A 13,072-nucleotide genomic window follows, 5' to 3' on the forward strand; every position below is an offset into this window, starting at 1 on the left:
GGAGCCTGTATGACAGGCGCACGGTGGTGACATGCCCACTGTTGGAAATAGCCCCCCCTCCTCCCCTGGTACCCCTTCTCATTGGTCACCTCACCCTCTATTTCCAACAGCCATCATCGGACTTTCCTCTTCTTGGTTAATTAAATAAACAAGCCAAAAAGAGGAGGGGTATTACTGATACATTCCACATTTTAATAACATGATATCCTAGCATATTTCTTCTCAGGTTCATAGAAAATGGAGTCATTACCTGCATTAGAAATATTCTTTTTCTTTTGTAGCTTTTCTGGAAGCTTTGTATTTTTGGGTAAGGATAAGTATCGAGAAGCTGAAGTGGAAGCCTGTGGAAAAAAACAAAAACAAAAACAAAACCTTCTTCATGTGTCATTTATTGTATATTATAAGTTTAAAATTCTATGGCAAAACTTGGTGCTAAAAATTAAAAGTTTAGTTCTTGATTCCAAAATTACTGGGTGATGAGCTGTAGGGGTGGGGAATGGCATTCCAAGCAATAATTATTTTATTTAACATAAGTAAACTTCTTCTAAAATATAATGGAATCAGTACTAAGGAAAACAGAAGTGGGACCATTAGAAGCAAGACATGAAAACCACTGGGTTCTCTAAAAAAAAGCTTCGGAAACACCCACTTATAAGGGCATTACTAAAAGAGACTTGGAACCTACGCAGATGGGGAAGAAGTTATATGGAAAATGTAGCATGGTCAAGCTGTATTTATTTAATGTCCTGAAAATGGCATTTAAAAAGTATGACTTGCGATTTTGCTGGCATTTCCAAAGCTAGTCTCTAGTAATCTTGTTCACACATAACCGTCTTGGTCTCTGACAACCCAATATAGAATATTATTAAAACTGACTAGATTCAATTTCTTGTAATAACATATAATGGAAAAGAACCTGAAAATAAAAAAATGTATGTATGTATGTGTATAACTGAATCACTTTGCTGGACACCTGAAACTAATGTTGTAATCAACTACACTTAAATAATTTTTTTAATGAGATGCAGTGCCTGCTATATTCGATCAATCTATCAGCATATTATTTTAAAGTGGCTTCCTTATCAATGGTGATGCCCTGGACCAAGTGCACTGCTGAGCGCACTGAATCGGAACCTCCCCTGTCCCGCGCATGTGCATGGGTGCGTGTGTGCGCGCACACACACACACACACGTTCTTTTTGAAGCTCCCACGCACACATGGGGGCCAGCCCACCTTCAGGCTGCACCCTCTCCCTGGAAAGGGCAAATATTGCTTAAATGAAGCCTGGTCCCGCCATTCGGTTTAAGACTGGAATTTGTCCAACACTTCCTTGTCCTCCCAGCCTCCTTCCACAGCCCTTCTGTGTTTTTGCACAGCGCTTCTTGCCTCTAATGTAACAGATAATGTTCTTACTCCATCCATCACGGACCACCTTCTCTGCTAGAATGCAAACCCTGCAAGGGAAGGGGCCTTTGTGCTTTTGTTCACCCGTGCCCTCCAGTGCCTGGCCCGCGTCTGGAACTTAACAGGTGTTCGAGAAACATCGAGAAAGACTCTATAGTTCACTCCATCCCGGATTCCTGTGTATCAACCCCCAGCAGCCACCCCGTCTGTCGGCAGACCCTCCAGATGGGCTGCAGGCTCCGCTCTTGGGAGCCTTGTGCATCCTGGAGGGCGCAAAGTCCCCTTACCCGGTGCTCCCGATTCAGGCTACTGTCCTTCCGAATGCTTTCCCGCAGGCTGTGCCTCCGGCGGATCAGAATCTCCTTGGCCTGCCGCTCACTGGTGTCGGCCGTCAGATTGTGTCTGTTGTACGACAGAGTCTGAAAGGGAAGCGCCAGCAACATTTCACAAAAACACCCATCGCTGCCCGGAAACTCCCAAACTTGACTGCCTTTCTTTGGCTTGGCGCCTCTGAGAGACACTTAACAATGAATGGGCAGAGGGGGAAAAAAAGTATAAAAGTTAACATGCTTTCAAATTTGGAAAGAATTCATGTTCTAATCAAAGTCAGTGAGTACCTTTTTTTTTCATTGAAAAGTGTGATCTTTACACATGAGAAAAATGATGGAATTCATCAAGTACCTTTGACCATCTTGAACGCTCTTGTGTTTATCCATCATGAGTGGCCGGGGGAAAACGCATGTCATCTTCTACTACATTCCCTACCGAACAGTAATTACAGGAATAAAAACCAACCACTGTGGGCCACTTGGTGGTGCCACATCCCTTCGATTATTTAAGAACATTTCTTCTTTTCAAATTGATAAAGCCTCCACCAGCAACGATCGTGTCCTGGTATTTGAAGCAGTCAAATGTAGACGCTCGGGCTGCCCAGAGCATACATTTCTAGTTTTATACTCCATGCAGAAAACAGTTCCCTAAAATAAATTGCAATTAGACATTACGTTCATTTCCTGATAGAATCACTGGATACTTCTTGCAAAGATTGCTTTATCCCCAGAACTACAGGACATCTCATGGCAGTAAACAAAAGTAACACAGAACAACACTCAATCCCTGCCTCGAGGAGTGTGCTATCCAGTCGGGCACTTAACGCTAACGCAGTAATAAGAAATCGCGAGGTGAAGTGCTAAGGTTACACAGTGCGCATGAGCTCCAAGTGCCATCCTGTTCCAAAATAGGCCTGGGAATAACAGAGGCTGTTGGAGAAACCTTAAAAATTGGAGACTAGGGACCGGCTGACAGGAAGGAGTGGGACATTCCAAGCAGAGACACAGCAGAGCGCAGCAAGAGCCAAGGAATGAAAACAGAGCTTGTCCCTCTGTGGGGGGCGGGGGTGGACCTAAGGTTGGATAAGGTGGAATTTAGATCCCAAAGGCTGAAAGAATAGTTGAGCCCAGAAGCCACAACTGTTGTTTTGTCTCATTTATAACAGGAGGATGCACAGGGAACTGTGCTCCATATCTTGTAATGGCATATAATGAAAAAAAAAAAAAAAAACCATGAAAAGGAATACATGCACATGTATCACTGGGTCACTCGACCGACGCCAGAAAGTAACGCCTCACTATAAACCAACGACACTTCAGTTAAAAAATAAATTAATTACATTAAATTTTAAAAAATACAGTAAAAAAGGAGGACACACCCATTAAAAGGTGCTTCTGGCAAAGGGCGTGGGGGCAGCAGAGTTGCAGGATGGAAAGGGGATGGCCTGTGGCGAGGCCAGCTGAGAAGCAACAGAAATGACTGGACGTGAGTGACCCGGACCCCTGACCAGCTCTGTGGCCCATGTGTCACTTCACCTCGCTGTGCCTGAGTTTCTCCATCTCTGAAATGGAGACGACAGTAACACTTATCACCTGCTGGAGGATTCAGTGAGTTAATACACACAGTGTGCTGGAATGGGGCCTGGCAAACCGTATGACATTATTAGCAACGTAGTAGAATAAGGTGCTGACCACAGCAATGTGCTGAAAGACTGGACTCAAGGCACAGGAAAGGAGGAAACGATTGCCCTTTGTGAATAACTAAGAAGGTTAAATGTGTTTTTAAAGGTCTTCCAAGTGAGAAAGCTATTTCATTAAAAGAAATTTAAGAGCAATCAGTTACTTTTTCCCCCATTAGTTAACACACACATATCTATTTTATTATCTCCAAGCCCATAGCAGCAGAACTCCCAGCTCCCAGGGACTCCAGCCTCCAGCCTCTACCCAGGCGTCCATCTGGGAGGAGAGTGGTACCCAACAGGACAGGGCACTAAACGCTGAAGTGGGTCTGAGGGAAGGAAGACGCCAGGTGTGGGACCTGAAGGGGCTGCCGTGATGGTGGGACAACAGCCACTACAACTGCTTGGCATCAAATCAGAAGGCAGATTTTTAGTGAAAGGCAAGTACACATTTTGCTAAATGAATTATTCTTACTCGCTGACGGATTTGGTAGAGATTTCTCGATAACAGTTCCCGAATTTCATCCATTTCACCAGGTGTGAGCTTCCTTATCTTTTCTTCCCGACAGTCACTGCGAAAGTTCAGAACAAGACTATTTCACTATTGAACGAGTATTGGAATCATCAGGTTTCTTTCTTACAGCTGTAATATCATTATAGAAGACGAATCTTAAGAATAACACAGGGATGATTCAATATTTTTAAATAATTCAGAATCTGAAAATGTTTATTTCGGTGTCAAAATCATTCACACACGTTTAATCATGCACACGTTTCCAGGGTCTGTTCATGCAATTATTATTTTTTTAAGGAATAAAGATCACAGTAGCTTGTAATGCTATTTCTATTTCTACAGAATGTAGTAATGTAGTACTATTTCTAATACTCCATGAATAAAATAGCATAGGATTTTTTTTCCAACAGAAACTTCATTAGTTGTATTTTGCTATTATGACCCATTCTTTTAACTACTTCATTAGCAATGTTTGCAAAGACACCATTTATAATATGTATGTATATATAGGGGACTCTCGTTATTCAGGGATTCCATATTTGCAAATTCACCTGCTTGCCCCAGCTTATTTATAAGCACATTATCAACACTCAGAGCACTGTCCCAGTCTCTCACACACGTGCAAAGTGCAAAACGTTCGGAGTCGCTGGACACGCAGGTTCCCAAATGAGGCTGAACGCGCCAGTGTTTTGACTTCTTGTCTCAGCTCTCGTGCTGTGAAAAAGGTCCATTTCACAGCCTATTTAGTGACACTTTCGTCACATTTTTTGTGCTTTTTATTGGTGATCTTGCTGTTTTAAATGGTCCCCAAGCATAGTTCCGAAGTGCTATCAAGAAGGCTGCGATGTGCCCTCTGGAGGAAATTCGTGATCAGCTTTGTTCAAGCGTGAATTAGGGTGCCGCTGGTCAAGAATTCAGTGCCAATGAGTCACAACATGTATTAAGTAAGGTGTCTTTAAAACATACAAAAAAACAGGATGTATGTATTGACTGGCTGATGAAAATGTTGGGACCAGAGGCTCACGGGAACCCAGCCCTGTATAGGATCAAGTCCAGACCCACTTTCACTCGAAGAAACTCAATCCCAGGGAAATAGATGGACCAGCATAAGGTCACACCGTGAGTTACTTGCAGAGCTGGGACGATAAAATCAGTCCTTCTGCTCCATCCATCATTATTTCTAATGCAGTGCGATGGCTCTACCTCTGAGCCTCCCTCACCACTCTTTCTTTTTATTCTGCACTGTGTAAACTCCCATAATTTTTATAGGGGACCATAGTCCTACTAAAAAAAAAATCGTAGTTTATATGGCTGGGTGTGATCTGGAGCTAACTCGCTCATTTCAGCCCTCCCATAGGTAGCACTTTAATCAGGTGATATTTTGTTTAAATGAGCTCCAAGCTCACCCGTGAAAGAAGAAACCAGTGGAACCCCTAATTTCCGTCACTTTTGTGACAGAGGAGGATCAAAGCTTACACGATGAACTCATTTGCTGTTCTGCGGTGGAGCTGCTGTAGGAGTCCGAGCAAGGCCCTTTCCCCTTCTGGGCCTTCATTTCCTCATTTTTTAAATTAGAGCGACAGACTAGGCCAACACATCTCACTCCTGGCTGCGTGTTCGGAACTTCTAGATAACGTACAAACATACCTACACCTGGGCCTCGGCACCAGAGATCCCGATTGTCTCGGTCTGGTTGGGGCCCAGGCACTGGTGCCATGTACATGCTCCCGAGGTGTTTCTAGCACACAGCCTGGGATGAGACCCACCTCACTAGGTGACCACTAATGCTCCTTCCGAGCCTTAAACTGTGATTCTGTGGATAATCGACGAGAAAACAGCCGTGTAATTACATGCATGTTTGTAACAGTGAACACAACACGCCTGAAAACATTCCGTTTCAAAATGCCTGCTAAAGAGGCTTTAAATTACTTCAAAAGGCGGCGACTTGCCCAAAGCAAGTATAATAAAGGCATAACCATCCTAAACATGACAAAATGTGTCCTGACTGGCCAGTTCCAAAATGACATGACACGGTGTGACGCCACGTGATGCGCACATCTCCAGGCTTCCACATTGTAACCGGAAGCTCATTTTGCCGTGAGGTCTTAAGGTGCCACGCTAAGACATCAGTTAAATTTGTCATTCCTTCTTTACGATGTCAAATAACTGTAAAGACACACTTGGTAATACGAGCTCATCTGCAGAACGGAACTTACTTTAGAGACGCAAAAGAAGGGACAGCACTCATCATCCCGGTCTCCGCCATCTCAATGGCGTGTTTTATTTCAAGCTTTTTATATAAGGACACGATGCTTGACTTGGGTTGGTTTTCCCGAATCAAAAGCTTCCGCAGGTATTTGTCATCAAACTTCTTAAATCTAGAAATAAAGAAAATCAAAGAAACAAAGAAAATCAATTAATTAATACAACACTGAATAAGGAAAAAAACCCTGTTTTTGCCAATAAAATCAACATATATGTATAAATTGGTAAAACCAATGAAATATACACATGGATATATGTATATAACATACACACATATACATATATATATCATATCGGTATGTTTTTATGTATAGCCATGACATACAGGTATGTAATGTTCACTAATTATAGATTAAGAAGCATGTATTTCTATATTTCCTACTTCTCTGCTCCTCCCTTTCAGCAAAATTACTCACAATTGTTGCTAATTCTCCCTATGTCCAGGTCCTCTCCTCTGACTCTCTTGAACACTCTCACAGATCAGGATTTGCCTCCAACTGTCCACTGAAGCTACTCATACTGAGGTCATCGGTGATTCCCCCACCAACGGCCAACTACTGGTCCTCACCTCTCCTGCTTAAAGCACTGTCTCCCCCGGGGTTTCCTCCTACCACTTCCTCAGCCTCTTTTGTTGGGTCTTTTCCTTCTTTCTGGCCCCTTAAGTGGGGGTGGGCTCAGCCCTTGGTCTCCTTCTCCATCTCCACCCACTCCCCTGGCACACTTGTCCAATCTCATGGATTTTGACAGCATCTCTATGCCCATGACTCCCAAACTTGTACCTCCAGCTCCAATCTCCCTCCCAAGCCCAAGAAATGAGCCTTCAGCCCCCTGCTCAGCTTGGCTATCTAACAGGCACCTCACACCTGACATGCCCAAACAGATCTTCCCCACGGTCCTCCCCATCTCAGTTAGTGACCACGCCACCAGGTCAGAACCCCTGACGTCCTCTCTGATTCTCCTCCTTCTCTCATATCCCATGCTATGGCCTGAATTGTGCCCCCCCCCAAAATTCACGTGTTGAATTGCTGCTCCTCAGAACGTGACTGTACCTGGAGACAGGATCTTTACACTGATGATTCAGCTAGGGTGAGGTCACTCGGGGGCCCAAGTCCAGTATGACCGGTGTGTGCATTACAAGAGGGAATTTGGACACAGGCACACACAGAGGGAAGGTGATGTGAAGCGGCAGGAAGAGGGACATCTACAAGCCAAGGGGGGCGGCCTGAAGCAGATCCTTCCCTCACAGCCCTGGAAGGAAGCAAACCTACTGACACTTTGCTCTTGGGCTTCTGTCCCCCAGAACTATGGGAAAATGCGTTTCTGTGTAAGTCCCCAGTGTGTGTACTTTGTTACAGCAGCTCCCGCAAACGAATATTCCTTATTCACTCCATCAGCCGTTTTTGTTGGTTCCACCATCAAAACACATACACCATCTAACCATTTCTCACCACTTCTCCCGCCACCTCCCTGGTCCAGGACATCATCATCTCTCAGCAGATTCCTGCAACAGGCACCTGACTGGCCCCCCTGCTCCCTCCCCTGTGTTCCTGCAGCCCCTCCTCAACACAAGCCAGAATGATCTGGCTGAAAACGTAAGTCAAGCCACTCAAGTCCTCTGCTTCTCACCTGAGCAAAAGCACAACCACCTGGAGGCCCGACCCCCCGGGAGCTGCACCTCAGTGCTGTGCTGCTCAAATTCGGGTCCAGCCTCTCTGGTGTCCCTCAGTCCTGGAGACTTGCCAGCACAGCTCCACCTCTGGGCCGCCATACTCACTACTCCTGCTAGGACCAGTCTTCCCCCCCCTACCTGCAGGGCTCACTCACCGACCTCCTTTAAGTCCTTTCCTCCACAGTCATTTTCCCAAAAGGGCCTTTCCTATCCATCCTGTTAGAACTGCACCCACAGAACCTGCTATTCTATTTCCCAGATACATTTTGTTTCTCCATAGCAGTCATCAATTTCTAATATGCTATATATAGTTTACTTACTTTTTATATTTTTATTGAAGTGCAGTCACTTTACAAGCAATACAAATAAAAGCAAAATAAACAAATGGGACCCAATTAAACTTATAGGCTTCTGCACAGCAAAGGAAATCACAAGCAAAACAAAAAGACAACCTACAGGATGGGAGAAAATATTTGCAAAAGATGACACTGACAAGGGCTTAATCTCCAGAATATATAAACAGCTCATACAAATCAATGAGAAAAAAACAACCCAACCCAAAAATACGACTTACTTACTTATCTTATTTTCTGTCTCCTGGCACTAGAATGATCCGTATGGGTAGAGATTTGTTTTGTTTGTTTTCCTGTGTCACCAGTGCCTGGAACGGTGCCTGGCACACCATAAGCACACAGGTAGACTGGACTGTCCGGCCCCAGTGCCTCCCTTTATCCATAGCCTCTGCCATGTTACTTGGCAACGTCCTTCCACCATGGCCTAGGTGGCCTGCTCGGCCCTGCTTCCTGCCCCCGGGCTCCATCATGCTACTTGCTTTGGTCACTGGGCTATTGGCAGACGCGATGATGGGAAAAGAGGCTTAACATGGGCTTGCTCATGGAAGGTCACCTCTTGTGTTTCCTCATCGCCATGAGAAGGACGTGGAGTGACTCCTTAGTCCCAGGACAGAGGTGACAACCACATGAAACAGAGTTAACCTACTCCAGCTACACCAGAACCAGCACAACCAGCCGACCCACTGAGGCAAGAGCAACACCAGCAGATCAGCCAGTCCCAGCTCTGATCAGCCGACACTCAGCCTCTTGACTCAAATACCTTAACAACAAGTGATTATTCTTTAGAGCAGCTGAGTATTGGGTTGGTTTGTTATATAACACGATTGGGCCGATATTCAAGTGAATCAGCCTGCAGTCAACATTGGTTAAGGAAAAAAGATTAATGTATTACAGTGACCACCATCAGCCCAAGGAGGTCTATGGGCACACCTGTGCTATGAATGGAACCAGTGCTAACCCACATTCCCAGGGCTGGTCCTTTGTTCTAGATACTGGACGACTGAGAATCATCACACAGCCGCATCCTGAAAGGCCTCATGCTATGGACTGGCCGCTACGTGAAACACCAGACCCACTTTTTTCCAAGTTCATTTTGAATTTCATGTGAAGGGCATTGAACCCGGTTACCTGGAAGCAACACGGTATCTTTTTAAACTTCTTTTATTACTATTACTATTTTGTTAGCGTTTCACTAGAGCCCCACAAAAGGAAGAATAAGCATTAAAGACAATGACATCCAATCTATTTAGCGCAGGGACGTGCCCTTTCGTTCTTTGCTTTATTTCCGTCCCTTTCTTTTCCCTGCCAAGTTACACAGAGGCGGCTTCTCTCACTATCATTAGACTCCTTCTGCTGAATGCGAGAAACTTCTTCACTGCATGATCCTTTCAAGTCATTCTCAGACTGGCAAACAAGTCCAGAATTCTCCGGCAGGACCATTCGAAGTCCACAGTAGAAGGATTTCAGAGGAACGGGAAAGATGCCCAACCTACCTAAAACAACCATTTGCCTTTTTATGCCATTTTTAGTGTCATCAACAATCATGCACACACCGGAAATAGGATCTGAGAACTAATTTTAACAGGAGCCTCTGTTGGCACCGAGTCCCTCCGGCCCAGCTTCCCAGCTCTACCTGCAACACGCAGCGTGCTTGACGATCTAGAAAATTATTTGAAATTGATCTGGAAAACTTCATGTATGGAAACATGTAAGGGAGGATGAAGTTATTAAGTAAAGTATGTCCACTGCAGAGAAGAATGTTAGGCATGTAACAATATTACCTTCCAGACATCGGTCAAAGGTGGCTCTGCCACCTCTAGTGTTTAGAGTCCAGTTAGCCAGGAGTCTGCAGATGTCTGCCTGCAACAGACTCGCATAGAAAGTGTCTCTGCCCGGAAGACAGGACGTAGCCAGGCTTTCTCTGGATCCCTTCTTTGCCCTGAGTTCCAGCCCAAATCCACAGGATCACAGGGTTCACCTCCTCCATCACCTAACGCTGCCCCAGGGCCTGCTCACCTGATCCCTACGGCGCATCCAGGTCTCCCCGTTCAGGAGGCAGAGGAGTGGGAGAAACTGCGAATCCAGACTTCACTTAGGAAAAGAACAAACTGTTCTAGGTCCCCACTCTCACCTGCCAGTCAGGAAAGGACCGACAGGATGTGAGAGAAAGAGAAAAGTGGTTGGGTGGACAGGGAGACAAATAAAGGCATGGCTAGGAAAAAAGAGGCAGAAACATCTGTGTCACTGGCTTGGCAGAGATGAAGATGGTCCCAGGGCTGTAAAGCAGGGGAGGGTGGAAAGTCAGAGGCAGACAGAGAGGGTTGTCTGGTCTACCTCCTGCCTCCACAAACGTGAACACTGCCCAAGACAAGTGGCTTTTTTTTTCATATTTTTACAATGGAGATTTTCAGTTTGCTTTATTTTATGACTCTGTGCCCCCATCTGGCTGCTTGGATACTCTGCCCACACAAATCAAATATTTTTCCTTTAGTTATGAAGTAAGGCTAAGTCCAAGGGGCCTTTCTACATTAGTAAACAGTGTGGTCAGGCTTGTAAAGGTTGTCCTAGTGCTTACAGACTCTGTAACTCATGTTATTACTTAATGACGTCACACACACACACATACACACACACACCTGTTTGCTATTTGATTGTTCTGTTGCCTTTAGTATATTGCAGAATTTTAAAAGACTGAGTCTATGGCTTATGCTTTTCATGTAGTCCAGAATCATGTCAGAATAATTGAGCAAACAGTAAACACTCAAAAATGCACTTAGGTTAAATGGCATAAATCAGCAGGTTGGTCAACTTTGTGTAAACTAGCAGCGGGGGCAGGGGGAATCTGTTAGCCAGTTAGGAAAGGACAAGAGGGTGGTAGGTTTCCACCAAATGTAGTTTAGAACCTGCCCCTCTCTCTGCAGGGAGCAGCCAAAATGCTAGCCTTCAAAAGTCTTTCCCAGCCAGTGATGTGCCAGTGAATGTTAATAAATTGCTTTATAAAAAAAAAAAAGGCCCTGATTTGTAGCATTTGTCAGTTCGATGGTACACTCCCACCATGGCTGAATCAGGTCACCAACATGGACGGCACTGAACGTGGAGCTGGCGGGAGAGGCACACGGTCAACTCCCACTAGACCATGTGAGCTGGCCCTGCACCCCACCATCCCAAACTCTCCTGTCAGAATTAATCCTTACCTTTTGATTCCCTGTTTTTCAGTATATATTAAAAGCATGCACCTAAATCTGCTTGGCTGTAACATCCCTGAAGAAAGACACTGAATCTTAATTAGCCACACAGAGCCTTTAAACGCACCATATATATATATATATATATATATATATATATATATATATATGTCTCCAGATACATATATATACCCAGATAGGGATACACATTTGTGTAAATGCACACAATCTTTCATTATATAGATGCACATAATCTTTCAGGTAAGTTTGGCTTTCATAAATATTTGTTATTTCTGCAAGTTTCGTTATCTCCTGAGGTGCTCTGAAGCCCTGCATTGGACAAAGCCCCTCAACATGTGCACAGGAACAAATAGTAATAAAATCTCCACTTTTAACCCAACAGGCTGCATTCCTCAGCCTCCCTTGCAGTGAGAAATGCCCACATGACTGAGTCCTGGTCATACAAGGCCAGGCCATGCGATACAACTGGAAGAATTGTGTGGAAGCTTCTGAGAACTGTGGTTAGGAGGAAGCTGCGTCTCTTTACTGACTTTCTTCCTACTTGCAACCTGGAATGTGTATATGATGGCTAGTGCTGGAGCAGCCATTTTGGTCTGAGAGGCAACCTTGGAAACGGAAGTTCTTAGTGGCATCAACTAGTTGGAAGGGTCCTGGGACCATGAGGGGTCTGTGGAGCGAAGTTCTCTATTAAATGTACATTGCAAACTTGCTGTTTCCATAAGAGAGAAATAAGTGTCTATCTGGTTAAAGCTACTGTTGTTCCAGGTCTCTGTTAGAGCTGAACTCTATCTTAAAGGACATACCACGACACAATATGAAAGTCCTGTAACTCCGAAACTCAACATGAGTCAATCTGTCTGGCTTCCACAGTGAATCAGAGCCACTTCAAAAATAATGGCATAAAGCCTTCTTACTTGTCTCTCCAAAAGTTGTGACCCCAGTGTCCACAGACGTCTTCAATCCCCGTCTTCACATGATCAAAAAACTAAAACAGAAAAAGCCAGCTGATTGATTAATGTTTACCTGAAATCAGTCATTTCCATTTCTATTTATAGAAAAATTACAATGCTTATTTTTATTTGTAGACATTCTAATTATAGAAATTTCTCTTTATATCAAGCTTGAACTTCCAAGACCCTCATAGTTTTTGCTTCTTTGTTGAATTTTTAAACTGAAAACCATAAAACAAGAATTCACCTTCGAACACATTGATGAGATGTTTGGCATAGCAACTGCAGGCAATTCTTAACACTATTTTTCTCATCACAACAGTTTGTTCATAATTTTGGAAAGTATGAAATACAGTAATAATTTTCCAGTAGAAACATTTCAGATTGAAGGAAGGAATGTGAGGGGCCATGTTCATTCTATCCCCAACACAAGCCTTTCTCAGTCCCCTCCCCCTGCCCCTTCCCCGCTCCCCCTCCCCCACCTCTTCCTCAGGAAGTGCTGTCTGACTTAATTCGATAATCTCCCTTTTTCTATTGAAATGGTTATACTACAGTAACACCTACCCGACAATGGATTTCCTCACTGACAGCTTGCTGCTTCTTGTTGGACCTCTTAACATCAAGGAACTCCACCAGCGGCCGGATAGTTATTCCCTGCCCCCCCCAAAAAAAAAAAAAAAAAGGCGGGGCAAAGGGAACCCT

The 13,072-nt window shown here is 44.4% G+C and overlaps 1 protein-coding gene across 1 annotated transcript in view; it reads right to left on the reverse strand.

Annotated features, from left to right (window-relative positions):
* Positions 1-13,072, reverse strand: part of SLC9A2 (solute carrier family 9 member A2) — a 55,301-nt gene that overhangs the window by 3,177 nt on the left and 39,052 nt on the right. The window contains exons 6-11 of the mRNA XM_072951233.1: positions 12,935-13,024; positions 12,335-12,405; positions 6,144-6,305; positions 3,889-3,985; positions 1,693-1,824; positions 251-341 (exon numbers count right to left, since the gene is read on the reverse strand). Coding sequence (XP_072807334.1) covers positions 251-341; positions 1,693-1,824; positions 3,889-3,985; positions 6,144-6,305; positions 12,335-12,405; positions 12,935-13,024 — 643 coding nt within the window. The remainder of the gene's footprint in view (positions 1-250; positions 342-1,692; positions 1,825-3,888; positions 3,986-6,143; positions 6,306-12,334; positions 12,406-12,934; positions 13,025-13,072) is intronic.

This window comes from Vicugna pacos, chromosome 28 (genome assembly GCF_048564905.1).
Source record: "Vicugna pacos chromosome 28, VicPac4, whole genome shotgun sequence".
NCBI lineage: Eukaryota > Metazoa > Chordata > Mammalia > Artiodactyla > Camelidae > Vicugna > Vicugna pacos.